We start from the raw sequence: 27,135 nt of genomic DNA, 5'->3' as shown, positions 1-27,135 counted from the left end.
ATTCCACCATTTTTTTCAAAATTTCTGCACAGTTGAATGGTTAAGATGTAAACAAAGTCATACAGAGTGGTTTGGTGTGAACTGTCCTGTTCTAGAGAAACTTACTGAATTTTGGGGAAAAAAGAAAAAAAGGAATTCCTCTTAAAAGATAAGTGTTACTGCTGCCCCTTTTTTAATCCCACCAAGCAATACTAAACTTTACAAAAATTGCATTAAATACTATTGGATTTATAATGTGCATAGACCAATAGGCTAAAAAAGAAAAAAAAATGTAGAGAAACTGAGAGTCTACTCAGAAAATCTGAAAATCAATGCACATTTTGAGGGCGATATTTTTTGCACAAATGAGCCTGAATCATATGTTTGCACATATACCCACACGAAGAAATGCGTCACTTGGACAGCAGTGACTCCCCAGACCCACCTGTGAGTCCTCATATAACAGGAACCTGGAGGTGTACTTGTGGCAAGTGCCAAGTGATATCGACTGAGGTCTCTGCTCCTCATTTTCATAGGTTTATTATTATCTGATATGCAACTTCTAGCTCTCTTACAGTGAGTGAGCCTTCGGTATAACTACCAGTATAGTGACGTTTCACACCAGGCCCCTGTGCTCCAGCCTCTAAGAGTTTGAAGCCAGAATTGTACCAGAAAATGGGTCGTAATGCGGATGATAATTTAAGCTTTAGCTTAAATTTGTAAATAAGATTATCCATGCCATTTTAATATACATTTTTTCTCAGAACGAGTTTATGGAGCTTATCAATATCATTTCAAGCAACTACATAAAAGATGTTGGCATGTATTCATGGGAACGGTTTGGGTGGCTATTGACTTTCAGTGTTTGTTAGCTGCTAAGCCAAGTAGCTCCAGTTCTAAACTAAAGAAGCAGATTTTGAACTTCAAACATGTCTTGGCTCATCGACTGCATTTAGGATGAGGGGAAATCATGTAAATTAAAAAAAGAATTCAAATTTTTCACCAAACTGTTCCTTTAAGTGGCAGTCAGCAACCAGAAGCCATGCAAAGTTCTCACTGCTGTCCAGTTATGACCTACCTTTGTTCCAGTTTTGTGCCTGTTAGGCTCTGTGTTTTAGATCACTTATACAAAATAAGCATCGATCTGAAGGTTGTGATCTAACTGTATCAATTTAGGATGCTAAAATCAATACTAATAATGTTCATTAAAGTACAGTGGACAAATCTGAAATTTTACGATGCATCAAACAGTTCTTAGCAAAGATGGGTAGTTTTATTGAGAGTTTGAGTGTCTGTTCAAGTGTAGATGGTTTTTGGCTTTCAAGTATCTTATTGGATGCAATGATGCAAGGCTCATAAGGTGTACAAGCAGACACTCGTACTGACCATACTGAAATAACAAACATGGAGACTGCTGGTAAAAGCTACAGTGGAATGTTGCCACGTCCCCGTATAATCACAAAAAAATCAGTACGAAAGTTACAGTTTACACTTTTTGTCATATTTGTTGGGCAAAACTACACTACCTTTTACACTGACATGACTATTTTACACTGACATTTATGTGAAGCCCCATTACAGCCTACCACAACCACCGCCACTGTAAAACAAAGCATGGGATATTCCAGTAAGTTCATGAAATATTATATTTTGTGACGCACCAGCCAGTTTTCCTCATTCATTATACTGTTTATAATGTAGCCGCTTTTTATATCAAGTCTTCCAGATTTTTTTCCACTGCTACAACAATACTAATTTCTAATAGTGCATCTCTGTTATTTGCTAAGTGTTATTACCAACATTGTCTCACAAGCCAGTTGTCTGCCTATCGTCAAGAGGATCCAGTGCATTGCTTTCACTGTAGAGGGCCATCTGATTGACATGCAAAATAACCAATGAAGATAGCAGTTTTTGTATGATTTTTTTTTAAAATGGGGCTAAAGCAAAAACACTCCCTGGGAAAGAAAGTGGTAATGCGCCAGCAGCTAGCTTCTAAATGCTTCTAAGAAGCTGTTGAATACCTGTTAAAGATGTGATGCAGTGGGCTTCATACAGGTTTCTCAGTCCTGCTGTTACATCTCACTCCAAAAGTCTCATCATTGCGCACAGAGCAGGCAAGCGTTTGCAAAGCTGTGTTTTCATGATCTGAGGTTGAGATTAACGTCAAGCTAACCGTGGTACACATTCACTTTCCCACACCAGGAATACTATTTATGGCAGTTTTGGCTTAAAACACTTACATTTGAAGCTTGTAAGACATGCATACAACATACTTTACTTTGTATGCTGCAGCTTTTCAACTTAAAGCCTTACTCTGAATATTATTGGAGGAGCCTGTTAGCCCAGTTAGCCTGCTTGTTCACTTGGTTGTTATAAAAACCCTGTTCTTCTACAAAGATGTGCACAGATAGACCCCAGAAGGAGCTTGAGCCCCTGCTGTATTGCCCTCAGGGTGTACAAATGCTCTTAGATCGCTTTCCTAGTTTCCACCACACCTGATCCAGGACCAGGGCTGGGAACCACTGTTGTTGAGAAACTTAATGACTCCAATTTTTTTACAGTGGTGGCGACAGGAACCAGGAGTCAGAATGTCTACAACACAAATATAGACATTGTCATCTGAGCATTTATATGTAATGTTGTTGATGTTATAATAGCGGTAATCAACCCACTCTGGATGACTTTGTTTACATCTTACTGAACTAGAAATGCATACATTTTGGAACATTGGTGGAATTCCCCTTTAATTTATGCTGTCAGTGTCTGGATATTATTCTTAACACCACATTTACTTCCCTCTGAAACACAATTAGTGTGCCACTTTGGATAAAAGATACTTTTTTTCTTATTTTAATACTTCAAGATAAATTTCATGTATGTTCAGAATGCCCCTTTCCTTCCCTTTGAGCCCCCCAAAATGCAGAGGCCTGATACTTAAAACGGAATTCTGTGTTTAATTCAATTGTTGAGATGTAAACAAAGTCATTTAAAGTGGTTTGATGTGAAATACTTAACTGTAGAGAAACTTACCAATTCAGGTTTCTTTACAGTGGTGGTATTACGTATTTAGCAATAAGTGAACCGACATGTGTAGGTTTTATATGCAACGTTGATAATGGAACAATAGTGGTAAATCTAGAAAAAAAAATCTTTGGGCTTTATTTTGCCTTATAACATCCTACTGAGCCCCTTAAGTGCCATTGTGGAAAAAACTGCAACGACATTGTGTTCCCTTGCAAACTTTTTGCATTCCCTTGCAAAATCCATTGTATATGTAAGGGAACACATCATTGCCACAGCTACTTAGGATCTCCGTAACATCTTCATTTACCTTTCCACCATTTATGATTTTTAGCTATTTCATGTAACAGCTTTCTGTTAAGGCACTTTTAGAGACTTTAAACTCATCAGACGTCTGGTTCTTATCACCACCACTGTGAACAGTTCTGACATGGTAATTTTCTTTAAAACTGAGCTCTGAATGACTTTGTTTACATCTTAGACACTTCAATTTTGACAAATTGGTGGTATTCCCCTGCAGGTAACTGCACTTAAAATAAATAAATTAAAACACAGACACAGCTGCGCAAGATATATTTGGGTGGAAACGGTAATGCCAATCACTAGTAAGTTGGTCACAAATTGAAAAGGAGAAAAATCAAAACGAAAATGAATCGGACGTTCGATTCGCTAATATGAACAGCAAAAGAGTCGGATCACTAAACTGAACCGATCAGTTTTTCCCTGCTGAGCGCCGTTCCGCCGTGGAATTTGGTAGCACTCTGTGACTTATTACATGATGAAGTAACGAAGCAAACCTTCAGATTACATCAACCACAAGCACGAGAATAACAGTGATTCATTCACATCTCCCATACTTAATGCCTCATGAAGTTCCTGGTACTGGGCTCGGTTCAAACTAAATACAACTATTGCGACAGCGTGAATTACGCACTGGCGGCATCGTGTGGCTGAATGAACGAAGTGCACCACGTATACGTCAACCCTGTGTTTCTTCTCAGTTGTTTTCGTGTTTACATTTTGCCCAGTTTTGTCCATTAAAACGGAAAAAACCGTACGGATTCTAGCGTAATTGTAAAGGTGTAACTCATATGTTTATATAACTACATTAAAATAATACTACGAATATAATGTAAATAGAATTTGTAGGAAAATTACAATAACCATAGACTTAAGGGTTAAAGGAGACTTGATTTTACATTTTAACACTGGACTTCCTATAACGCTGACAGAAGGGAGATGGACTGAGAGGTCTATGTAAAATGACAGGTTTGGGCGCACAAACCAGAGATAGATAAAGCAGCCCAAAACAACTCAAACAAACATGCCGTACCTGTAATGACTCAAGCTGAACTAAAAGCAGCTACCACTAAACAACTTGAGTAAAAAAAAAGTAAAAATACCCAAGTACTGAGTTTCTCTACAGAGCTACAGTGGAACTGTCTGAGACATTCAGCATCTTTCAGCATAGCAACTGGATTCTTCTCTCGTGGATTCTTTTGGTCTAAAAGTGAGAAGAGTAACCAACAGAACAGAATGAACTAAAACCCAAAAAGGAATTAGGTATCAAATGTGAAAAAGTAAAACAGAAAAGACTGTTGAAAAATACATATACTCAGGAAAGTACAAATCCAACAAAACTGTACTTCACACTAGTTACTACACCTCATCAATTACCTGAACAAACATGTTTTGGGGCTCTGGTTGCACGTGTGCTGTTAGTAAATAAAATGTCTTCAGAAATTTAACCACAAATAAAGGCTTGCCTAAACCGTCTTAGCTTACACCCGAACACATCATCATCAGAGACACAGATGTATTACAATAAACATATGCATTTAATATACAAGGTGTTGTACAATGCATTCATTGCTGTAAAATTTACAAAGCAGTCTTTAAATAATCATCGTTAATAAACTGTTAAAGGAAAACGCTTCCCTTTTAAACAGAGATTTAGAAAAAAGAGCAGTCATCACTTTCCATCAAATCTCAAATACGGCGCATGCTTGACAAGCCACAAACACAGTCCGGCTTCTCCCAGAGTAGAACTCCGCGTCCAAGCACAAAAAAAAGGGACAAAAGAGTCAGTCCAAAATAAATAAGAGGAAACACTCAAACTCTGTACAATGTACAAAAATTCCTGGAAAAAATGTAGCTTAAAATGCTGTTACAAATACATTTATTATTCAGGCTTTTTTGTCTGTCTGTCAAAGAAAGGTGTCTGTTTTTTGTAGAGAGTGAAGTTGGCCTCGGTTGGCAAAAGCCATTTGGTGAATTCTGCAAACATTCTTCAGGTAATGCCACATGCAGAATCGGCTGACGTTCCCGACCTAAATGGGCCCTTCAGAAAAGCCTCCCCGTCTGCTCATCTTCCCTTATATGCGCTTGTGTACTTTGCTCGGGTCCAGATTTGGTCTTAGACTAACACTTTTGAATGAGATATTGCATTGGCAACTCTACTGTAGTCTAGTCCATTGTTTCTCAATGCTGGTTCTGCAGTGTCCTGTCTTAACACACTGACATTAAACTCACAAAAGGCCTGGTCATCGCAGCCTAGCCTTTGTAATGAGAATGTCTGGGGACAACCATGAGACATTTTGTGATAAGTCTACATTCCCGCCAATATTTATCAGGGTGGGAACAAACAGAGAGCTACATTTCTAAATAAATTAAACATGCAGTGGTGGGGGGCAGTGCGCTCGCCAACATTGTCTATTGTATACAAACCTGCCGTTAGCCCATGGATGTAGCGCAAGTTAGCATGGCTGAAATGTCAAAAAAAAAAACAAAAAAAAAAACTCAATTAGTCATGTAAATAAAAATTAAAAAAAAACTTTGCAAAAGAAAAACTCTTCCATTAGCGATAGCATTTGCCTAGCTTGTTTTCCTCGTGTTAACAATGGTATTCCGGACTTTAAAAGAGCATGAACTAGAAGAGTCCAGGGATGGGTTTTAGAGGGATGTACCCTTGTTGGTGCCACAATCCAGCACCAAAAGTTTTAACATACTGTCCCCAGACATGTGTTCTATTGTTTCCTAGCCACATTAAGTCTAACCCTAGCTTAATAAGTATTTGCAATGTGAATAACTGTTGGCAATGGAATTCAGTCCAAGACTAGGTGTAATTTATGTTCTGGAAACCTTATGAAAAACAGCATGGTTCCAAGTCTGGATTAAGGTTTAACTACACTAAATGGCATAGGGCAGTGGTTCTCAGACTGGTCCTCAGGGACCCCAGATGGTCCATATTTTTGCTCTCTCCCTATGTGGTAGACCAGTGTGAGAAGCACTGGCTTTGAATGTCCCACAAATCCACATAGTGGAACTACAGCCAATTATTTTAAGTAATTAGCTAATCAGTTAACCAATAGCCATGTAATTGGCTACTTGGATCATTATTTTAGCTACCACTGAGTTAGCCAATTAATTTAGTAATTAGACAATGATTTGAAACAGGTGTTTGGAAGCCCCTGGACAAATCACGATACAGGTATCCCAGCGGTCCCCAATACTGGCCCTGTGTATTTTGGTGATTTCCCTGCTCTACCATACCAGATCCAACTAATCGGTTAATTGAAGTGGGTGTGTCAGACCAAAGCAAACACTAAAATGTGCACAACAGAGGTACTCCAGGACCAGGATTGGGAATAACTTAGTCGGCCAGTGATTCTCTAAATCCTAAGCATCTGGAAATTTTTGTGTTTTAATTTCTCCGATACACAAGACACAACAGAACGTCTTGGTAGTCACCTGATGACTGAGGTGTTAGAGCAGGAAAAACACAAAAACATGCTCCAGGTTTTAGAACCAGCTTCTTTAAGAATACCAGCCCAGACTGCCATTGGTACTCTGACGTAATTCTTGTGCGCTCAGGCCTTCATGCCCACTACAGCAGCATAAAGGCTGGGATACTGAAGTGGTGGTGAAGAGGATAATGGCACTTCTGCATTCACAGAGAAAAAAAAAAGGCCAAACCCTTTATGGTACGAGCTTCAGGAAAGAGGTAGCCATGTACATCTAATATGACCACCACAGATTTGGTTTACATGTACTGGTCAGTAATACAACAAGAGACACTTACTGACTCATATTAGTGAGCCCACTGTCTGCGGTCTGGTCACGAAACAGCTAAACCTGCCAATTTAATTTAGCACGTCCTGCCTGGAAGTACTCTGGTACAACCAGGCCTTCCTGTCCCTCTATTAACAGGAACAACACACCAGGTTTCTCCTAGTTTAGCAGAGAATATGAAGTATCTTCTAAACTTTATATGAACCTTGTGGCTCAACTCTATGGTCCTGTGGTGCTAGCATGTGGTCTCTGTCGCTAAGGGCTGTTACAGAATTGGTCTGTTCTGAACTCAAGCTAAAGGGCTAATGTGCAACGATAAGCCTGGCGGAAAAAAAAGGAAGGATGGAAAGAATCAAAGAACAGAAAGCTGGAAGGAGACAGGGAGAGGCGGAGGGAGGAGGCACTAGAGTTTCTGACAATCCTTTTGGCACGGCTCCATGGTGACCGCCACACCGACCCCACTCCGCCCGGAGGTCATCTTTGTGACCTCAGCCCAGGTGTCTGTTTCGGGGTCATAGCACTCCACGCTGTCCAAGAAGGTGTTTCCATCATATCCGCCTGGAGAAGATAAAGAGCAAAGAAGAGCAAAGTCAGTTCAGTCACAAAGTCACCAACTAAATGTTACCTCATCTATAGTAATGCACAGGCAAGCCGTTAACACCTTGGAAACCAAAAGAGTCTGACTGCTATACTAACAGCAGGCTGTGCACAACATTACGCAACCACAAACACATACTACAGCCAGCTCTGCGCTGTCTCATGTGTCCAAGGCTTTTCACCTAATACTATCAAGAAGGGAGTGTTTCTCTGGCCTAGACGCACGCTACTATTAGCTGAAACCCCATACTTGCAAATAACCAGTGCAACACTCAGCACTATCATTTTCCAGCCACCAGAGGGCAGATATAATCATATATAGATGCACTTTTCATGTGCAACAAAGAATTTACACTACAATTTCTGTCAGGAAAAATTATGTTCCATAAAGCCTACTAAGATCATTCATCACCTCCACGCTAGGACTGCCCAAACCTTGCTACTGTAGCCCTAAGCCCTAATATAAGAACAGTGTTTTGCAGCCAAGTATTCTCAGCCCATCAGCAAGTTCACATTTTTTGCTTTAACCTGGTTCCCTGCACCAGTACCAAATATTCAGTCATCTTAATGGCCAGATTTTGGTGTGGAGCTGGGTTAGAGCTAAAATGTCTACTACGTTGTGTGCCCTGAGGACTGGGTCGACAAACACTGTATTAGAACCAGGCATGCTCAAGCCGCAGTCACACTGGAAAATTGCAGTTTGTGTCTTCTCTTGTGTAATAGGCATAAACAAGGCAGGACTCATTGACAATTCCCACACTTCTGCTGCCCACCAGTCCCAGCTGGTTGCCAGCATGAACAAATCCCCCACCACAAACGGTAAAACACAAGAGCACACTGCCATCCCTTATGTATTAATTTGTTGCTGGGTCAGGAAGAACTGCATGAAATGCCTAAATACAGCTAAAATTAGTGCTTCTTCCATGTTGTGTGTTCTGTGCTGATCAAGCATTCACAGTAATACTGCCATCATATCGACACAGGCAGAGACACCCATCAGGCATAATATTTAGACCACCTCCTTGTTTCTACGTTCATTGTCCATTTTGTCAGCTCCACTTACTATCTAGGTGCACATTGTAGCTCTGCAATTACAGACTGTAGTCCATCTGTTTGTCTGCATACTTTTTTAGCCCCTTTTTACCCTGTTCTTCAGTGGTCAGGACCCCCATGGACCCTCACAGAGCAGGTACCTTTTGGGTGGTGGATCATTCTCAGCACTGCTGTAACACTGACGTGGTGGTGGTGTGTCAGTGTGTGTTGTGCTGGTATGAGTGGATCAGACACAGCAGTGCTGCTGGAGTTAATATATAGTAAATAGTACCTGCTCTCTGAGGGTCCATGGGGGTCCTGACCACTGAAGAACAGGGTAAAAGGGGGCTACCAAAGTATGCAGACAAACAGATGGACTACAGTCTGTAATTGTAGAACTACAAAGTGCACCTACATAGTAAGTGGAGCTGATAAAACGGACAATGAGCGTAGAAACAAGGAGGTGGTCATAATGTTATGCCTGATCGGTGTATTTGTCAACATTGGGCAGATGTTAAGATTTGAGCAGTATTTCAAAACAATATTTTATGAAATACTCATTGCACTATAGAAAAGCCCAACATTTAACATTTGTGGGCTAAAATATCTCTATTTTATTTATTTAACAGCATTTGTAACCCTATACAAATACATGTGACATTTCTCAGCCATGCTAACCCAGGCAGATTTAGTCCTAATTTCCACATTTTAAAATGCTGATGTATCACCTTCACCACATATGTACATGGAAAATATTAGATAATTCCCCAAAATACTCATATTTGTGACAGAGCTGACAAAGCAGTCATGCTATTGGTCAACAGTGCAAATTGTGTCAAAGTTCATCAAAGCTGAACTCAAAGCAAAGTTTGCACCTATAACATAATTACTACTGGACTTCTGCAACATGAAACCCCATGAATATGCAGATTCACACTGAACCTAATGTAGCTGGCCTAAAAAGTATGCTGAGAACTGAACTCTGCAAAATGGTCAATCTCCAGCAGCATACTGGACACCACTGGTCTACACCACAGTAGCAAGGGTGGGGATTCCTACCCAGAGCGTAGATGCGGCCGTGGTGTGTGGTGACCCCCAGTGCGCTTCGTCTGTGTCTCATGGATGAAATGAAGGTCCAACTGTCTGTCTCCACGTCATAGCGCTCCACTGTGTTCAGCTGGTTGGTGCCGTCATAGCCTCCCATCACGTAGATATGGTTTCCCAATGCACACACGCCTAGAGAACACATATATCAATGACTCATCTCTCACGTTCCAGTGAATTAACACAGGGTGTTATATCTGGAATTTTTCTTCACCTGGTTAGGAAATAATGATGGGGTCACTGAACGGCCTTGTTTATTCTGTCTTACAGTGACTTGGTTTATCTAGAACTTATGATGTTGTCAGTAGACTTGCATTTGAATCATGACAGCGCAGAAAGGAGTTGTTAACGATTTAACTAGAATATATACGGGTCGGTAATAAAAAACAAACTAGGACTGCATTAGTGCGCAGGGATTCCAGCAGGCCATGTCCATATGCTTGTGGTTACATACAACAAACATATCCTGTTTCAAATGTTAAGACAGCTGCTAACTCTAGAACTGTGACTGAACAGAGCAAAAGCAGATCTAATACTCCTAAACTGGTGGTTGCCTGTTTGGACAGCCCTGATTTCACTCACTAGTGAAATCTTAGAGCTTGGCATGTAGCAGATAAGTCAAGTGTTAGAGCTGAGGACAGACTATTGTTCTAAGCTTTGAGCTGAATCTAGATTTGTTAAGTTCTCCTAATAACCCAACCTTCCCTGAACCCCTCATTAAAGCTGAGCGTGCACTTCATGATTTTCGGAAACTATTTTTGTATGACGTGTTTGATTTTTATGACTAAAAATAAGTCATCAAGAGCCACTGAGTGATTCATGCAACAGCTAATGCGAAGGCTGGGAGAGAGAAAACGAAATCTAGGAGACGTGTCAGCACACCACATTTGCTGCAGACTGCGGAGCTAGAGCTGCTTGTTGAATTTGCCATTACACTGTTGATAATGTATGGAGCAGAACTTTACGGTGCTCCGAGTCAGCTTGCCAGTTAGTTGTAAAATGCTTTTCGAGCTCTCGATGCAGAGTAGAATGATATCCGTGCTTCTCCACCACATTTATTCATGGCTTGCATTTTTCCTACACTTCAGTCTGGTCCAGTTTCAGCTTTATTTGTGTCATGTGATTACAGTGAGATTTGGGATTTTGGGGGCTTTTGGCAGTCAAAAGTAGTTATGCAATACCCTCTATTTAGCCAATTGTCTAGCACACGGTCTGACGACAAAAAGACCAGACATTCTGTAAAAGGCTGCTGTTAGAGGTGTGGTGCTCTGTTTGAGGAATCTGGTAGAATTCTATAGTTAGGTAGTGCATGCCTGGCTTAAAGGGGAATTTCACAGATTTTACAAAATGTCTGCATAATTCAGTAGTTGAGATGTAAACAGTCGTTAAGAGTGGTTTGACTTGAAATGGTTCATTGTAGAGAAACTTACTGACTCAGATTTCTTTACAGTTGTGGTGATAGAAACCAGAGGTTGTGATGTCTAAAACACCATACTAACAATAAACTATTATGGCCATTTTATTTACTAGCCAAAACCACCAGTGAACCTACATGTGTTTTTATATGTAATCATGGAGAGATTATGAATAAGTGGAAAATGAGAAACTATTTTGAAAAACTGGTGGAATTCCCCTGTTAGGTACTTATATTAACCAGTTCACTTAAGCACTTTTCAAGCTAGATTAGTTTTAGCACATGCACTTCCATAACGTCATACTGTCAAAACATCTACAGACATTTGAAAATTCGTGCTGGATTAAAACTGGAGAACTTAAGGGTAGTCAGTTAAATTGCAGCACCTCTTCAGGTACTACTAATCTAGCTCAAACTGGGCTTAAGTCTCTTAAAAGTCTGTATGACCACTAACTGTGCATCTAAATCAGTGATTCACGACTCAACACATTAACTAATTATTAAGCCTTTCATTTGGACTAGGTGTGCAGAGACAGGGAAAATTTCTTATATCTTATATATTTGTCTAAACAAAAATTCTCAATAAATAATCTTATGTATTTCTGCTACTTAGTAACCTCACCGGCTCCGCTGCGGACAGTGTTCATGGCCGCTGTGCTTCTCCACTCGTCTTTCTCGGGGTTGTAGCACTCCACTGAGCTCAGCCGGTGTGTGCCATCAAATCCGCCCACTGCGTAGAGGAGGCGGTTAATAACCGCCACACCCACCCCAATACGCCGTGTCAGCATGGGGGCCACAAGCTGCCACAAGTCCTTTTCTGGGTCATACCTGCATGGGTGACACACATACACACTTTCAGCAATCAGAGTGTCAACTGATGCCTGGACCACAAAAATGGCAATTGGTGATACCATCAAAGCTAAACTCTTTTTTTAAATAGTTATATGCAAATGAAATCTTATACAAGCCGACTGATCCTGTTCAGAGCCAGTTTGAAAATGTCAATGCAAATGCCACACACTGCATCACTGTGACAAAACCTTCATAAGGTCATCAAGGTTTCTCCTTTAAATGGGAATTCCAACAAGTTTTGTTTTCGCATGAGATGTAAACAGTCTTTCAAAGTGGTTTGACATGAAATGCTCTGTTCAAAAAAAAAAATAAATAAAAAAAATAAATGCAACGAGCCAGGATTCAGTGGCTGTGACAGGAACTGTACATCTAAAGAGTTTAATGCCTCTAAAAGCTCCCTCATAAAAAGCTATTACATTAAATGGTTATGAACAGCCTGAGACATTGTTGATAACAGTTTTTTTCATGATTGTTTAAGGCCAAAACCTTCTCAAAACTTATTTTAAAATTATATTAATGGCAGAGACATACATGCAGGGCACTGGAGGGAAAAACAGCCCCCGAAGAAAATATATTGTTTCTGATTTATCACTATATTACCATTATCAACATGACTGACAAATCTCAGAAGACACATGTAGGTTCACTGGTAATTTTAGTCAATAACATGGCTATACTTGCACTTTAGAAATCGTGACCCCCTGGTTCCTATCACCACTGCCAGAATTTTTCTCTACAATTTACCATTTTACATTAAATTCACTCTATTGCTTTTTTGTTTCACAATGACTGCCATCATGATGAACTGGAAGAACTCTTTTTAACTAAAAGGCCCTCTCTGTTAATTTTAGATTTTACCACTAAAGCAGAAGTGGTGTGATAGGTAAACTCAAGTACACAGATCTGCAAGCAAAGCTTCTTCATTCAGATTAATGAATTCTCTTAAGCTTCTAGATAGAAAAACTAGGAAAAACTTCTTTGAGCTTCTGTGGAAAGGTGTGGGGGTGGCAGAGGGAAGGTAAATTGCTATTAATAGAATGCTTTCTGTTCCTCCTTTCCTTGGATTCAGCTTTGTTCTGTTTCTTTATCTGATGCCTGACAGTGGTGATCTAAACACACTTCCTCTTCTCTTTTCGTCATAGTAAAAAGCCATATTGAGTCTCACACTAAATAATGGTAGGGAATGTGCGAGAGAGGGGATTTTGGAGAACTGATTTTTGTCTGACGCTGAAAAATCCTAAGAATATTCAACATGCTTTATAAATGATTACTGCATCAGTACTTCTTTAGTACAAAGAAGCAACATTTTAAAAAGAGATGGAAAAACACCCCAACAAATACATTTCTCTTGGCTAATATGACCATGTCCTTGATTATAGCCCAATTTGCCTCAACCACAATAAGAATACTCTGTAAAAAACATCTTTAAACAAGATACACCTGCATAACTGTTTCTGCAGACCTTAGCTGAGTGTTGCTATATGGAAGGCTATCTAGCTACCTAGCCAGTGAACTAGTTAAGCAGCAAAGCTGACCATAGCAGTAGTATGTGGGCAGCTGTTACACTAAACAGTTAAATTCTCGGCCACCAATCATATGTTTGAAATTCTCTCTGGTTAAGGAAGTGACAACAAAGTAGGCTAGTTGGTGGCTGTCATCCTACAGTGATTTTTTTTTTGACATAATGCTTCCAAGCTAGCCCCCCAACCTCTGCTTCTATATTGGCTGCCCCACTAAAGAGTATATAGTCATGTTGTTGACTCAAAAGTGTTATATATTCACAAATCATAACATGGTTATCTTAATTCTGTGTTATTACAGATTAACTTAAACACTGAAGCAATTGCTAAATCCCAAACTCATCAAAACACATGCCCTTCAGCCAGTTCAAAATAACCTCCAAGCAGTTCACTTCTGCACCAATGAGAACTGAGAAGTTATACAACAATGAGTTGCAAAACCCCAAACGCTTCTAGGCTGGTTCTGGACATTGAACACTCCTAAGGAACATCGACATTCAGGTTTAAGTCCAAGTTAAGATTCTGGCTTGTGAACATTTTCTGAAAAACTCATCAATTTGACACAGACGGAAATGACCATCCCTGGTCCTTACCTTTCTACACTGTTGTGGTGGATGCAGCCATGGGACCCCCCCACCGCATAGATCATTCCGTCGATGACTCCAACTCCGATCCTGTTCCGGGGGACGCTCATGGGTGCGCAGGGGAGCCAGCAGTTGTTCATGGGGTTGTAGCAGTCCAGTGCATTGGAGTCCATGTTGCCGTCTGGGGCATTGTTGCGGCCACCCACGGCATAGAAGAGTCCGCTGATGACGCAGGCCGCCAGCCCGCTGCGGGGTACCTGCAGGTCGGCCAGGCGTAGCCATGACCCCGTGCAGGGGTTAAAGGCCTCCAGGTAGCAGAGTGACTGGCGGAAGTAGCCTCCGGCCGTGTAGATGAGCTGGGGCACTTTGGGGGTGCGGCAAGAGATGACCTTGGTGGGCTTGTGTAGCGTGAGGTCCTGGAAGATCTGGGACAGGTAGTCCTTGCTCTGTGCATCCCACTCAAAGTGCTCCAGCTGGCGCTGCAGGAAGTGAGGCGTGAGCGAGTGACAGCGCACAGCCTGCAGCAGGGCCTGAACGTATGGCCGGCGGTTGTCGCGGTCATACTGCACCCACGCTACACACGCGTGGAACACCTCAGACTCGCAGCGTACGTTCAGCTCGTCACGGCTGATCAGTGTCACCAGCTGGCAGTGGGACAGGTTGAAGAACTCCTCCTGCGTCGCCACCTTTTGGAACAGATGGGGGGGGGACAGGATCACAGATTTCACTACACATTTTTTTTGTTTTTTGTTTTTTTTCATTGAACAAAATATAGGTTGATCGATGTTGGCAATTCTTGCAAAAAGGACTGACAGACCAGAAGAACCAGTATAACTTCTCAACAATAGCACAGACATGGCACACTGACACAGTATTTGGGTTTTATTGGAATTTAGCTAAGTGTGCCCTGGGCCAGACCAACTGCTGATGGATGTTTTCCTGGTAGGTAAGCAGAGGAATGTAAGATTAGCAGGCACATTACTGTGGATATATGAACACAGCTGAGAGAGAACAGAAACTAAAACCTTCCTCTTTTCTCCAGTACAGTGAAACTCCTTTCTTTACAGTCCTTTACAAACAATGGCAATGTATGACTTTTGTCATGTCATTGTGAGTCTTCTGTGCTCACTGTCTTGAAGTCAGTGCTTTCATATTCTTGCATGTTTCACAAAGCCTATAATACTATCAGTGTGTCAGCAGCTTTTCTAGAAGTTACCATGGACAGAGTCATTCTGGGAAACACTGTACCTTCTCAGGTACACATAACTTGTACCAGCACACATACCATAAAGCTGTCAGACAGGTTTGCCTGTCCTCCTCACACCCACATACATACCTTCCTACCACACTCAGGGCGTTCTCAGACATTAACTCTGCCAATTCATGCAAAGTCATGTCAGGGAGGATGCAACTTTATTTATAAGGAAACATCACATTTAAAACAGCCAGTTTCCTTTAGATGGATTCAGTCTTTCCTTATAAAGAAACATGCGCACCCTCCCTGGCATGACTTTGCTTGAATTGACAATTTATATAATTATCGTGATAAATTATGTCAATACAATATGCTTTTCTGAACATGTTGTAAATAGTGTCAGCACTTGTAGAACAATGGCCAACAGCATGTTTCATTATAAAGAGAGCAAAATGAGTCCCATTTAACTGGAATTGGTACAACACCATATGCCACATACTGAATGAAAATAATTGTGTTCATAGGTTTTGACGGTTTATATATATCTCAGCACTGCAGTAACACTGATGTGGTGGTGGTGTGTTAGTGTGTATTCCGCTGGTCTGAGTGGATCAGACACAGCAGTGCTGCTGGAGTTTTTAAACACCTCAGTGTCACTGCTGGACTGAGAACAGTCCACCAACCAAAAATATTCAGCCAACAGTGTCCTGTGGGCAGCGTCCTGTGACCACTGATGAAGGAGTAGAGGATGACCAACACAAACTGTGCAGCAGCAGAGGAGCTATCGTCTCTGACTTTACATCTACAAGGTGGACTGACAAGGTAGGAGTGTCTAATAGGAGTGGACAGTGAGTGGACACAGTGTTTAAAAACTCCAGCAGCAATGCTGTGTCTGATCCACTCAGACCAGTGCACCACACAATAACACACCACCACCACGTCAGTGTTACTGCAGTGCTGAGAATGATCCACCACACAAAAAACACCTGCTCTGTGAGGGTCCATGGGGGTCCTGACCACTGAAGAACAGGGTAAAAGGGGGCTAACAAAGTATGCAGAGAAACAGATGGACTACAGTCTAATTGTAGAACTATAAAGTGCACCTATATAGTAAGTGAAGCTGATAAAATGGACAATGAGCGTAGAAACAAGGAGGTGGTCATAATGTTATGCCTGATTGGTATACACACACACACACACACACACACACACACACACATATATATATATATATGCACGTTCTGCAAGGATGATTGCGTGAAAATATATGTAGCCACAAACTAACATATGCTTACGGGGAGAGTGCTTCTCCACCCTGCTCTCGATTTTTAAGGTAAAGAGAAAGCAATTTTTCAGAAGTGAGACGGTCTTCCTTTATTGCCAGCTTGCTTGTTTTTTTTTTATTATATTTAATGCAATATAAGCGGTATTATAGTAAGTGCTTTATTTGCTCCCGTCTGTCTTACATATTATTCAGTATCTGTGCATATTGAATTGTGAGGCTAATATTACAATATTATATGTTGTATTGTTAGCCTGAATATTGAGAATATTTTATATTTTAAAAGTAGTGAAAAATAAATTTATCACAGACACAAAATTGTAGTATTTAATGTTTTAATTTTTTCTGGAAATACTTGACTACTTGAAATACAAAATACAATACACCTTTCAGCTTCTTGATTCTAATATTTAAATGTACACTGTAAACCAGGGGCGTCCAAACTTACCCACAAAGAGCCACAGTGGGTGCAGGTTCTGACTCAAACAAAGCAGGGGCTCACGAGATCAGCGGTTTGAAGACTGAAACTAACTGATTAAACAAGTGAAGTCCGTTGTGCTCCAGCTCATTTTGAGTGAAAACCTGCAGCCACACCGGCCCTTTGCGGATAAGATTGGACACCCCTGCTGTAAACTTTAAAAATGTATGTGTGTTATTACTGTGTATAAAATGGTAAGGGAATTCAAAACGGTACTGCAACCTTGAATGACCACTGTGTCTAACCTTTTATAACCGAACAGATGCTATGAGAGTCTAACCTGGCTGAAGTTCATGTAGATGTACTCGCGGGCCTTCTGGTGCAGCTCGGTGCAGCCGATCTGCTCAGCGAAGTTGGCGATGCCGATGGCGTTGCTGGGGTCCAGCTGCTGCACCAGGAAGTCACAGCAGGCCTTCACCACGCTATCGATCTGATACATCACGGCACCATTCATCACGTGGATCACACACTTCTCCCCGACGGAGATACTCGCCGTGTACGCAAACTCTATCAGGCGGCCCATGACCTGTTGGACAGCACAGAGCAATCAGACGGCAGGCAGACCAAAAAGCCATGAGCAGGCATGACTCAGTTGTTCACTGGGTATTGCGTCCAGAGAGACTAATTGTTGACATTGTGAGATTAAAGCATATTGCTGCCTTGCAATACATCTTTTGGTTTTATGTGGCAATAAAAGATTTTGCACCTTCGTTCCGGGTTGGGAAACACCCGGCATGACAAGACAAATGAGAAAACAGCCAGGATCATAAGGGAAAAAAGTGAATATGTCCTTATTGACACCTCCTTGTAATCATTAGTCAGAATACAGAGTTATCAGCTTAACACATGAACCCCTCTGTCTCTCCCCCTGAGCAGTCCTGCCCAAATCTAATCTTCAGAGCAAACACAGCTGGCAAACTACACTGGCTAAATCGAAGGCCAGCGTGATAAACCCACCACTGTAGGAGTGTATGAATGCCGGAGTGTGTAAAATTGATGAGTGGATTCAGTAGATCCTGATAATGACCGGGTGTGAGAGTGGTGGAGGACTGTGGAGCTTCAGCTCGATATAGAGCATCGTCTCTGCTCGAAGGGCCTGTAGGAATAGCTTGTTCAAAAGCTTTTTATTACCCTCAGTGTCTGCAGAGCAATACAGCTGAATAAATCAGCTTTACAGGGATGGTTTAGCCCAAAGTAAAATTTACACAGAATTTACACCACAAATTGGGCCTTCAAATATTTGTCTGAACCTGACTGCTAACGTCGATTTAGTTGGGTTTGGACATCATTTTCCAAATATAAGTTGGGCTCGGGTTTGGTTCAAATTTCACGTTTGGGTTCTCACAGCCCTATACATATATATACATATATATATATATATATATATATATATATATATATATATATATATATATATATATATATAGTTACAGTCCATAATTACCCATACGTTTAAGTATGTTTGTTACTGCAGATTTAGTTGTGCAGGCTGAAGCCCACCTGGTTGTATGCCATATGTTGCTGTAGAAGCCAACAACAAACACAGCTACAATTAATTCTTTTGTTTACCACCATCATGGCTTTAGTTTGCTGTTTTCATTTACTTTATTGAATTACTTTATGTGGCTAAAGCCCCATTTTTAATTGATGGAAGCCAAGCTAAAGACAGTGGAGAGAAGCATTTAAGAGGTTTTGGAGTTATGAGCCCACCTAAAAATGAAGAGGACCACCCTGAAGGCAAGTACTCTGCTTAGCTCATGCAGTCTGTCCTCTTGGACCTGATACCAAGCTCAGGGGACACGTTGCAAACTGGTGAAACTGTGATCGCTTTCACTCTGCAGAATGTGGCTCTTGGCCAAAAGGGTCACCGAACAGGGTGAAGTGCAACTCACGTCAGACTCTTGTGCGTGGAAGTGACCACGACCCTGGGGGCGTTAGTGCCCCCCCCCTCATCCACTGCCAGAACGCAACAAACAGGTTTAAGGTTCTGTGCTCTCTGGTTTTAGAGGTGCCCTCGTCAGAGACTAGTGGCACTTGGACAAATATCACTATACTTACATACCTGAGATGACTCGTCAAAACTTGGCATATAAACTAATCAGAAATTTCAATCATTTTTATTTTTACATAAAGCGCTCTCACAAGCTCTCACTGTTTTAGTTTCAATGCCTACATGTAAAGTAGTGCACTTTGTTGTGCTCTGAGGTGAGGTTATGTGGATTCCTGGCATGAATTTATCATGAAATCAACTAAGCCAGCTACAGTTTGTTTATATCATTTTTCCATATATTAACTCTAACTGTTTTGTTTAAAGGCCTTAGCTGAAGAAAACTGAAAGCTTTCAAACACACCTAATAAAGTTTCAAATACCAATGTAACGAACAAATACTCATAATTATTAGGGCCCTATTTGTGTCCAATATTTGCTTCTTTAGTTTTGCATCGGATCAGTAGAATACAAGGCTAAAGTAGCTAACTAATGGAAGCTTACATTATCTAGAATCATGCCAACTGCATGTGCTGCACTTGTAATTTCTTTTCTGGGAAAATCATCCCTTCAAGAGCTCAGTGAAACCAAAGAACCTCTGAGACGGGACAATGGGGGCAGAGACCGTCACATTCACTGTGTCCTATGCACAGTTGTGTGGAAAAGTTTTAACACCCTTAATCAAGTGACGTTTTCTTGATTATTTAAAGTGAAACTAAGTTACACCCTCTACAGAGAACACACTTACATACGATAATTTCTGCAAATTTTAGCACACAATTTTTTTATTGATCTTAACATACTCGAACAAAATAAAACATAAAACACAATGTGCCTTAACTCTTCCACGGGCCATATTTTGTTATTTTTTCTTTTCCCATGTTTAATTCTGTAACTAAACAGTAATTGTGCGTTAAGGTGTGCAGAAGTGTCTTCTCTGTAGAGGCCGCGTTCACTCATTTTCACTTAGAAAATCAATAAAGCGTAATTTAACCAAGGGGCACCCAAACTTTTGCATACGACTGTAGATCCTGGGACGGAGCTTAATTCTTGACTGTGCAGTATTTTCACAGAAGAAACAGACCCAGTCCGGCACTGGGCTTAATCTGTGTCCGGCACACTGACACGCTAGGATTTCTAGCTGCCTCCTGTATAGACTGCGAGTTCATTTACCACATTGCAGTACACATAATAGAGTCCATTATCCACTAGTGATGCACTAAAACTGAAAGAAAATCATCACAAATAAAAAATCTAAAACACACTGGGCTGAAACCAAGTGCCTTTTCATTACCACTGCACAGATTATATAATAATGTATTTATGTTTTTATGCTTTTGAATGAAACTTAACTGGAAACACTACAAGGCAATTAAAACACTTATGAGTCGGTACTCAGAACCAAGTTTCAGAGTTTTGCCAACAATGAGTTGCTGGCATTGCTTTAGTGCTTTAGGAATGACTGGTGTCAGACTGCAAAGTAAATAGCATCTTCATAACCACTATTTCTAATTATCATTACCATGGAACTGATTTGTAAGACACTTAGAGGCCTTAGTTTCTTAGCTTACACTGCACAAACCTTACAAAGTTTCTCACAGCTTGCTATTTTTTCCTGTAAGCACACAGGTCAACGAGGTAACCCCCTGCCCAGCTCCATGCCGGCTCACTTACCCGAGGGTGGATCCCCTCGATGGGCACCACTTCCATGCCGCACTCCTTCAACCCGTTGGTGAACATAGCCCTGAAAACGGGCGAAGAGGACGCCAGCACCACCTTGTGTGCCACAAAGTCCACGGCCTCCAGGTCATTGTATTTGACACGCAGCGTCACGTCGCACAGCTGCCGCTCGAGCCGCAGCTCGTTCATGATGGCGAAGGCGGCGGCCGTGTGGCTCTCCAGCGTGTAGCTGAAGACTCGGTGGCCATTACTCGTGGACGGTGTCACCTCCGCCTTGCACTCCGTCATTCCTGACGCCGCGTACATCTTCACCGGCGACTGCCGCCCGGCGCTTGCATCCTTGCTCGCCAGCTCAAAGAGCAGACAGGGAACGGTGTGCGGATGAATGGGGGATGAAAGTTCGCTCCTTTTTTTGCCCACCGCCCCAAAAGTCTTAGCACAGCTATCTTTTAGGCAGAAAAGGCAGGTGTGGCATTCAGAAAGAGCTGAGAGGTGACAAGCGTCCCCTCCTTTAGCCTTTAACGAGCTCCTAAGAGATAAAAGCCGGCGTTTTCCTTGCAACTGATTGCTCAAATCAAATTTTTATGGCGTGCCGTATGCACAACCTAATGCAAACTCGAGTCCATGAGTTGCCTCCATGTCAACATGTAATTTGCAGTCCATTTCAAGATCTCAAAGAAACAGGAGAATACATCTTTTTTAGAAAGCCTGCGTGACCCCTTTACATTCTTCTTCAAAATGTAAACATTCTCCTGTTACATGAGAGTTAAGCAGGACAAACAGTGAACAGGGTTTTACAGCCTCAGGTGAACCAGCTTGAGGAGGAAGGAATCTGATATCTGTTGCAGCAGACACATTTGTGGTGGCAACAGCAGAAACTTCAAGAGCAGGAAAGAACAGCAGGTAGAGGTACTGAGCTGAACACGCAAGTGGCACTTGTAACCTCCCAACATAAGTAGCCCTTTCGCCTGGAAAGAGTCTGCCTCAGCATTTAAAGTCTATATCTACCATGTAAAAACTAAACATGTGAGAATCTGGTTAGTAATGATCTCCTGACAATGCTTTTTTTTAATAGAGGTAATAAAACTCATTCAAAAAAAGACATGGAAAAAGATCATTTCCTCTTGGAGTAGCAAAAGGGGTTTTTCTACGTTAAAGGCTACAGTTTCACCTCCGCTTGTAAAACTGAGCCTCGTCGACAGACTGAATGATTACAGATATTCAGGTCAGCAAGTGTGCGAAAGGTGCCAGAGGTTGTTTAGTCTGTGCTGACAACCTCCTCCAGGAAAACAAGTGCTTTACACAGCTGATCCCTCCAGGACTGAAGGACTTAGAAAGGGCAGTGCCCTGGAATCTGTTTTTGTCCACTGGTTGCTCAAAGACCTACAAGAAAAAGAGACAGAGGGAGAGAGAGAGAGAGAGAGAGAGAGAGGGAGAGGGAGATTTACAACAAGGATCAACAGGCAGAAATAACGGACAATCTGTCCTGACACAAACAAGTACATTCCTATGCTTAAATGACACACCATCAGCACATTGTGTTCCCACAGTCAGGTAAAGTAACCTTAGTATCACTGATCAAGCAAATGTGACTCAGATAGAGACAAATACTTTACAATATATATTAGTCGTTCAGTCCACTAAGCAAATGGGCCTGGAGCCAATTACTTATCAAAATCCACAGATATCTCTGTCACAAACAAGCCAAACACACTGCTGGCTCTGGTGTTGTGGTACAGAGAAGAAGAGTGAAAGAAACTGAGATGATGCTGTTATTTAAGACCAGTGACGCACACACGGGAGGTGGTTTCAATCAGGTCCGACCTGCGCTCGTCACCGTGACCACATTTTTTCCCCCTCAAGTCACATGATCTTGTTGACATCTGCCCACTGCAAACTTTTAAAGGACTTATAACAAGGAAATAAAATACTAATAATATAAAAAATAAAATACAAATAATTTCTTTGATAAAAAGAGTTGGATGTAGTATACAAACACTGCTGAAGTTTCACAAAACGGTCCATACATGCCACATAAACAAACTAAACTGCAAGTGCTGAATTTATTACTCTTTTGTGATGTAACAAAAGCAAACATAGTTGTTTACATAGATATTGGCATAGTCAGTCTACATCCCATTCATGTTGAAGCTATAAAGAGCATTTCAGCCAGAAATGCTTTTTCACAGAGAGACGACACAAGGTGGCCAATAAGTGCCGAAGAAATATATATATATATATATATATCTCAGGACAGGCTGTTTGATACCAAGTGTTTAAGGGTAAAGAGTCCACCTACTTTTTCAAATTTCGGCATAATTCAGTCATTGAAATGTAAAAAATAGTCATTCAGAGTTTGATGTGAAATGGTGCATCGTAGAGCAAATTACAGACAGATTTTTTCACAGTAGTGCTGATAGGAACCAGGAGTCACGATGTCTACAAGGCAATAATATACACCCAAAACAACCAATGAACCTACACATCTTCTGACTTTTCAGATGTAATGCTGATAATGGCAAAACAACAGTAAATGTTAAAATAAATGATTAAACAAACAATAAAAAAGGTTTTCTATACATGCCTTACAATGTCCTGCTTCTACTTTTCCACCATGAACACATTTAAAAAATGTGTTTAATGCTAAAATCTTTTCTCAAAACAATGTCTCAGTCATCAAGCAGCATATTCATAACCAGTTTGTCTAAAATCCTTTTGTGAAATAGCTTTTAATAGCATTAAAATCCTCGGCTATCTGGTTCCCATCACCAACACTAAACAATTCTGACATGGCAAATTTCTCTAGACCGAAGCATTTCACATCAAAACAATCTGAATGACTTCGTTTACATCTTAGCGATTAAGTTTTGCAGAAATTCTTAAGAGTTGGTGGAATTCACCTTTACAAACGAATTGAAACTGGTCATGTAAATATAAATGATGTCTGTTTTTGGCACAAAAAACACACAAAACGGACCTCAAGTGGGAAAAACAAGAAATGTACGCCTTGTTTTCAACAGTAAAAGGCTTATTTATTAACTGGATAACCATAGGTTAGACTTTTATCGAGGCTACTTTGACCTGGGTCAGAATGTGCAAAACAACCGTGCGAGCACACAGCCCGCCAGCTCAGGCTGACACAAAGTGTAGCTTAGCCTTATGTGCTAAAGTGAGACTTTCATCCACTCGTCTGCAAGATTCCTTTGACACACAACAAGCTAAAACATCACATTTTCAATCCACTTTAACTTCACTTGACCAGTGCGGTTCGCATGACTTTTTCCGTTTTCCTAAATATTTAACCGACGCGAGAAAAGGAGAAAAAAATGACAAAAATCACAAGAAAAAAAGTCGGACGCCACGTAGGCCTCAAATCCCCGGACTCGAATTAGAGCAGCTGCGAAGAAAAGTAGAGCAGCGGCGGTGCTGAGTTTCTCCTGAAGAGCGGCTGATTGGTAAAGAATCTCTTTCTCCCTCCAGTCCCTCGGTTTTGAACATTTTCGTCCATTGAGCCTTCCAGGAACCCTTTCTAGAGACTGGTTACCGTTACAGGTCTATTGTGTGAAACTTTCACATGCGTTAATAATTCAACTAAAGCGACAGGGACACAAAACAACAAAAACACGCACCTTGTTTGTTCTGTCGCTGGCTGGCTGGCTGGTTTGGTCCTCCTGTCAGGTAAACGCTGTTATGACTAAGCGATCGTTTAAAAAATACTCTTCATATCTTAGATCTTAGGTCGTGAATAGGGGTATTAAGGGAGTAAAAAAGCATGTCATCAGCTGGCTAAAGAAATGAAACTTCAGACGATCGTGTTTCACTTGTTAACCCTGTGATCCCCGCCTGGATTATTCAGTGGGTCGAAAGAAAGTAGGCTGTGTTGACGATACAGCGAGCAAATGTCATATTTAAACACAAAGAGGGGGTTAAAATGGTTTTGGCAGAGCGCCTTCAGCGGTGACTCATCGTACCCTGTGTTAACTTAACGTTACAGCACTCCGTGTACCAAAAGCATGAACTAGAAGTGCCGACAGACAAAGCTGAAGTTGGCTTCTTATCCGAATTTATCATTCCACCTTAAATGGTGCTGAAGTTGCATGTAATTGCTGCATCATTTAAGGTGGAACGGAGAATTTGCAAAAGAAGAAACCCACTTCATCTTCGTGAAATGCAGCTTAATCCTTATGTAAACCCTGCACAAGAAAAGTCAAGAAAGAAAGTGCACCACCTTAAACTTGGACACTGCTGGACACCCATGCAAAAAAAAAACATGCAATGCAATCTCATAATCTCGCTGCATTACACGTTAACTTTACTTTGCATTAAGGCTGCTACCAGTGCATGCAATTCCTTAATCAGTCAATCTGCAATGCAAGCCTGCATATTAGCTAATAAACTGAGCTGCTCCAGAAAGATCTGGATGTGCAGCCATAGGTCGAAAACATTGTGTGCACGCTGCTAAATCAGAGGAGGAAGATGAATCACATCTCACCGCAACCTCAGTGAAAGGGAAAGTGGATAACAATGAAGCTCGTTTTTTCTGGCAATGTAAACGTTTTAATGCAACTGTACTTACGCGTCCTGTGAGGATGAAGCCTCGCAATGCTGACTAAAGGCCAGATGAGCGAGCGAGCGAGCGAGCGGGAGGGAGGGAGGGAGGGAGGGAGGGAGGGAGGGAGGGAGGGAGAGGGAGAGAGAGAGAGAGCGCGAAAGCAGTAAGTCACCATGACTAAGCACTGCGACCGACTGACTAGTGGTGGTCGATTCGCGAACGAATTGTTCATTTGAACGACTCTTTCAAGTGATCCGAGCGAATCGATTCTTAACGAATGGTTCGATTTTTTTTCTACACACAAATACTGTTACGGAAGTACAGAGAAGCCATGTTGTTATGATTTTTGGACTGTTATCTTGGGGTCACAACGTATTTGTCTTGTGATCTCGAGAAAGCAACTTTTATCTTGACATCACAAGACAATTAAGTAATTGTCTTTACATTACAAGACAAATGCTTGAATTAATAGGATCTGAATTTCATTTCTTAAAGGGGGGATTCCACAAATTTTAACACTCTGCAACAGTTCTATCTGATTTTAGTTAGCTTTCAATATGATTTTGAAATGTTAACAACGTCGTTCAGAGTGTTTTTGTGTAAAATGCTCCATTTTAGAGAAAATGACAGGAACCAGGCATCTGAAAAGAAATATATTCATGGTTGAGAGGCACATGCAAGCCATTCTTAGGTAAAAAAAAAAAACAACTTTTTTGTTATTGGATTAATCGTTTGTTTTACCGTTTACCACCGTATTACCATTATTAACATTATATATAAAAACCCAGAAAACACATGTAGGTGCACTGGTCATTTTGAATGGTAAATAAAATGGCTATAGACATTTTGACCCCTGGTTCCTATGAACACCATTGTAAAGAAATCTGAGTTGGTAAGTTTCTCTACAACCAATTATTTCACACCAAACCACTCTGAATGACTTTGATTACATCTCAATGACTGAATTACACAGAAATTTTGAAAATCAGCAACATTCCTCTTTAAATTTAAATCCCCTTTAATAGACATTGTGGCTTTTCTTAACTTTCTTCTTAATGAAGTTAGGATGAAGTTAAGAATAACACACATTTTAGAAGATTTACATTTAATGTTCTGCTCAACCATTTGGTAGAGCACATTTTGAGTCACTGTATATGCCACAAAGTGCCATCTCGACTGTTTGGTAGACGTGAATAAAAATTTTCTTTAAAAATTGTGGGGTCAAAAAAGTGAAAAAAACAAAAAAACAAAACAAAAAAAAACACCAATTGTTTTTATTATTGCCCCAAACAAATGAAAAGTACAAAAAAATTCCATTGCTTTTTTCTTGGTGAGACGCTTTAATGAACCAGGCCCCTGGTTCCTGTCACCACCACTGTAAAGAAATCTGAGTCTGTTAGTTTCTCTACAACAAATGATTTCACATCAAACCACTCTGAAGGACTGTTTACATCTCAGTGACAGAATTATTCAGCATTCATTTTGAAATGTCGGGTTCCCCTTTAACTATGATCATAGACTAAACAGATTTCAGTGGGCAGTGTACTTTAGTCTTGGGCCTAAACTCATTTAGGAAAACAGACACTAGGGTTTTGGATCGATGATGAACAGGTTCTCACTTCTCAGATAATGGAGACATGATCTTTAATAGCTCTCAATGACTCAATCTTAGTGACTGAATTACACAGAAATATTTAAAAATCAACAACATTCACCTTTAAATTGAAATCCCCTTTAACAGACGTCACAACTCCAGGGGCCGAATTAATTTTAAGAAACAATTCTCA

The 27,135-nt window shown here is 40.9% G+C and overlaps 1 protein-coding gene across 3 annotated transcripts; it reads right to left on the bottom strand.

Moving 5' to 3' along the window:
• Positions 1-4,817: 4,817 nt before the first annotated feature.
• On the bottom strand, positions 4,818-25,471 carry keap1b (kelch-like ECH-associated protein 1b). Of its 3 annotated transcripts, none has more exons than XM_036570086.1 (7): positions 25,373-25,471; positions 20,791-22,179; positions 17,410-17,655; positions 14,184-14,860; positions 11,841-12,046; positions 9,760-9,936; positions 4,818-7,629 (listed from the first exon to the last, which is right to left on the bottom strand). In XM_036570086.1, the coding sequence occupies exons 2-7, from the start codon at positions 21,100-21,102 to the stop codon at positions 7,475-7,477; spliced, it is 1,773 nt and encodes a 590-aa protein (XP_036425979.1). In that variant the 5' UTR covers positions 21,103-22,179; positions 25,373-25,471; the 3' UTR covers positions 4,818-7,474. The 3 variants fall into 3 exon arrangements, with proteins under 3 accessions (XP_036425979.1, XP_036425978.1, XP_036425980.1); XM_036570085.1 differs by lacking the exon at positions 25,373-25,471 and adding an exon at positions 24,426-24,999; XM_036570087.1 differs by lacking the exon at positions 25,373-25,471 and adding an exon at positions 22,413-24,412.
• Positions 25,472-27,135: the final 1,664 nt, after the last annotated feature.

Source organism: Colossoma macropomum, unplaced genomic scaffold, assembly GCF_904425465.1.
Source record: "Colossoma macropomum unplaced genomic scaffold, Colossoma_macropomum, whole genome shotgun sequence".
In the NCBI taxonomy this organism is placed as follows: Eukaryota; Metazoa; Chordata; class Actinopteri; order Characiformes; family Serrasalmidae; genus Colossoma; species Colossoma macropomum.
Note: the sequence above shows the minus strand (reverse complement) of the source record. Positions and strands in the feature narration are given on the sequence as shown.

What these genes read in the sequence shown, in the direction of transcription:
- keap1b (XM_036570086.1), bottom strand. Translation starts at nt 21,102, where the DNA reads ATGTACGCGGCGTCAGGAATGACGGAGTGCAAGGCGGAGGTGACACCG. An exon ending in CACCACAACAGTGTAGAAAG is followed by an intron (nt 12,047 to 14,183) that starts GTAAGGACCAGG and finishes TCACCCATGCAG; the next exon opens with GTATGACCCAGAAAAGGACT. An exon ending in CGGCCGCATCTACGCTCTGG is followed by an intron (nt 7,630 to 9,759) that starts GTAGGAATCCCC and finishes TATCTTCTCCAG; the next exon opens with GCGGATATGATGGAAACACC.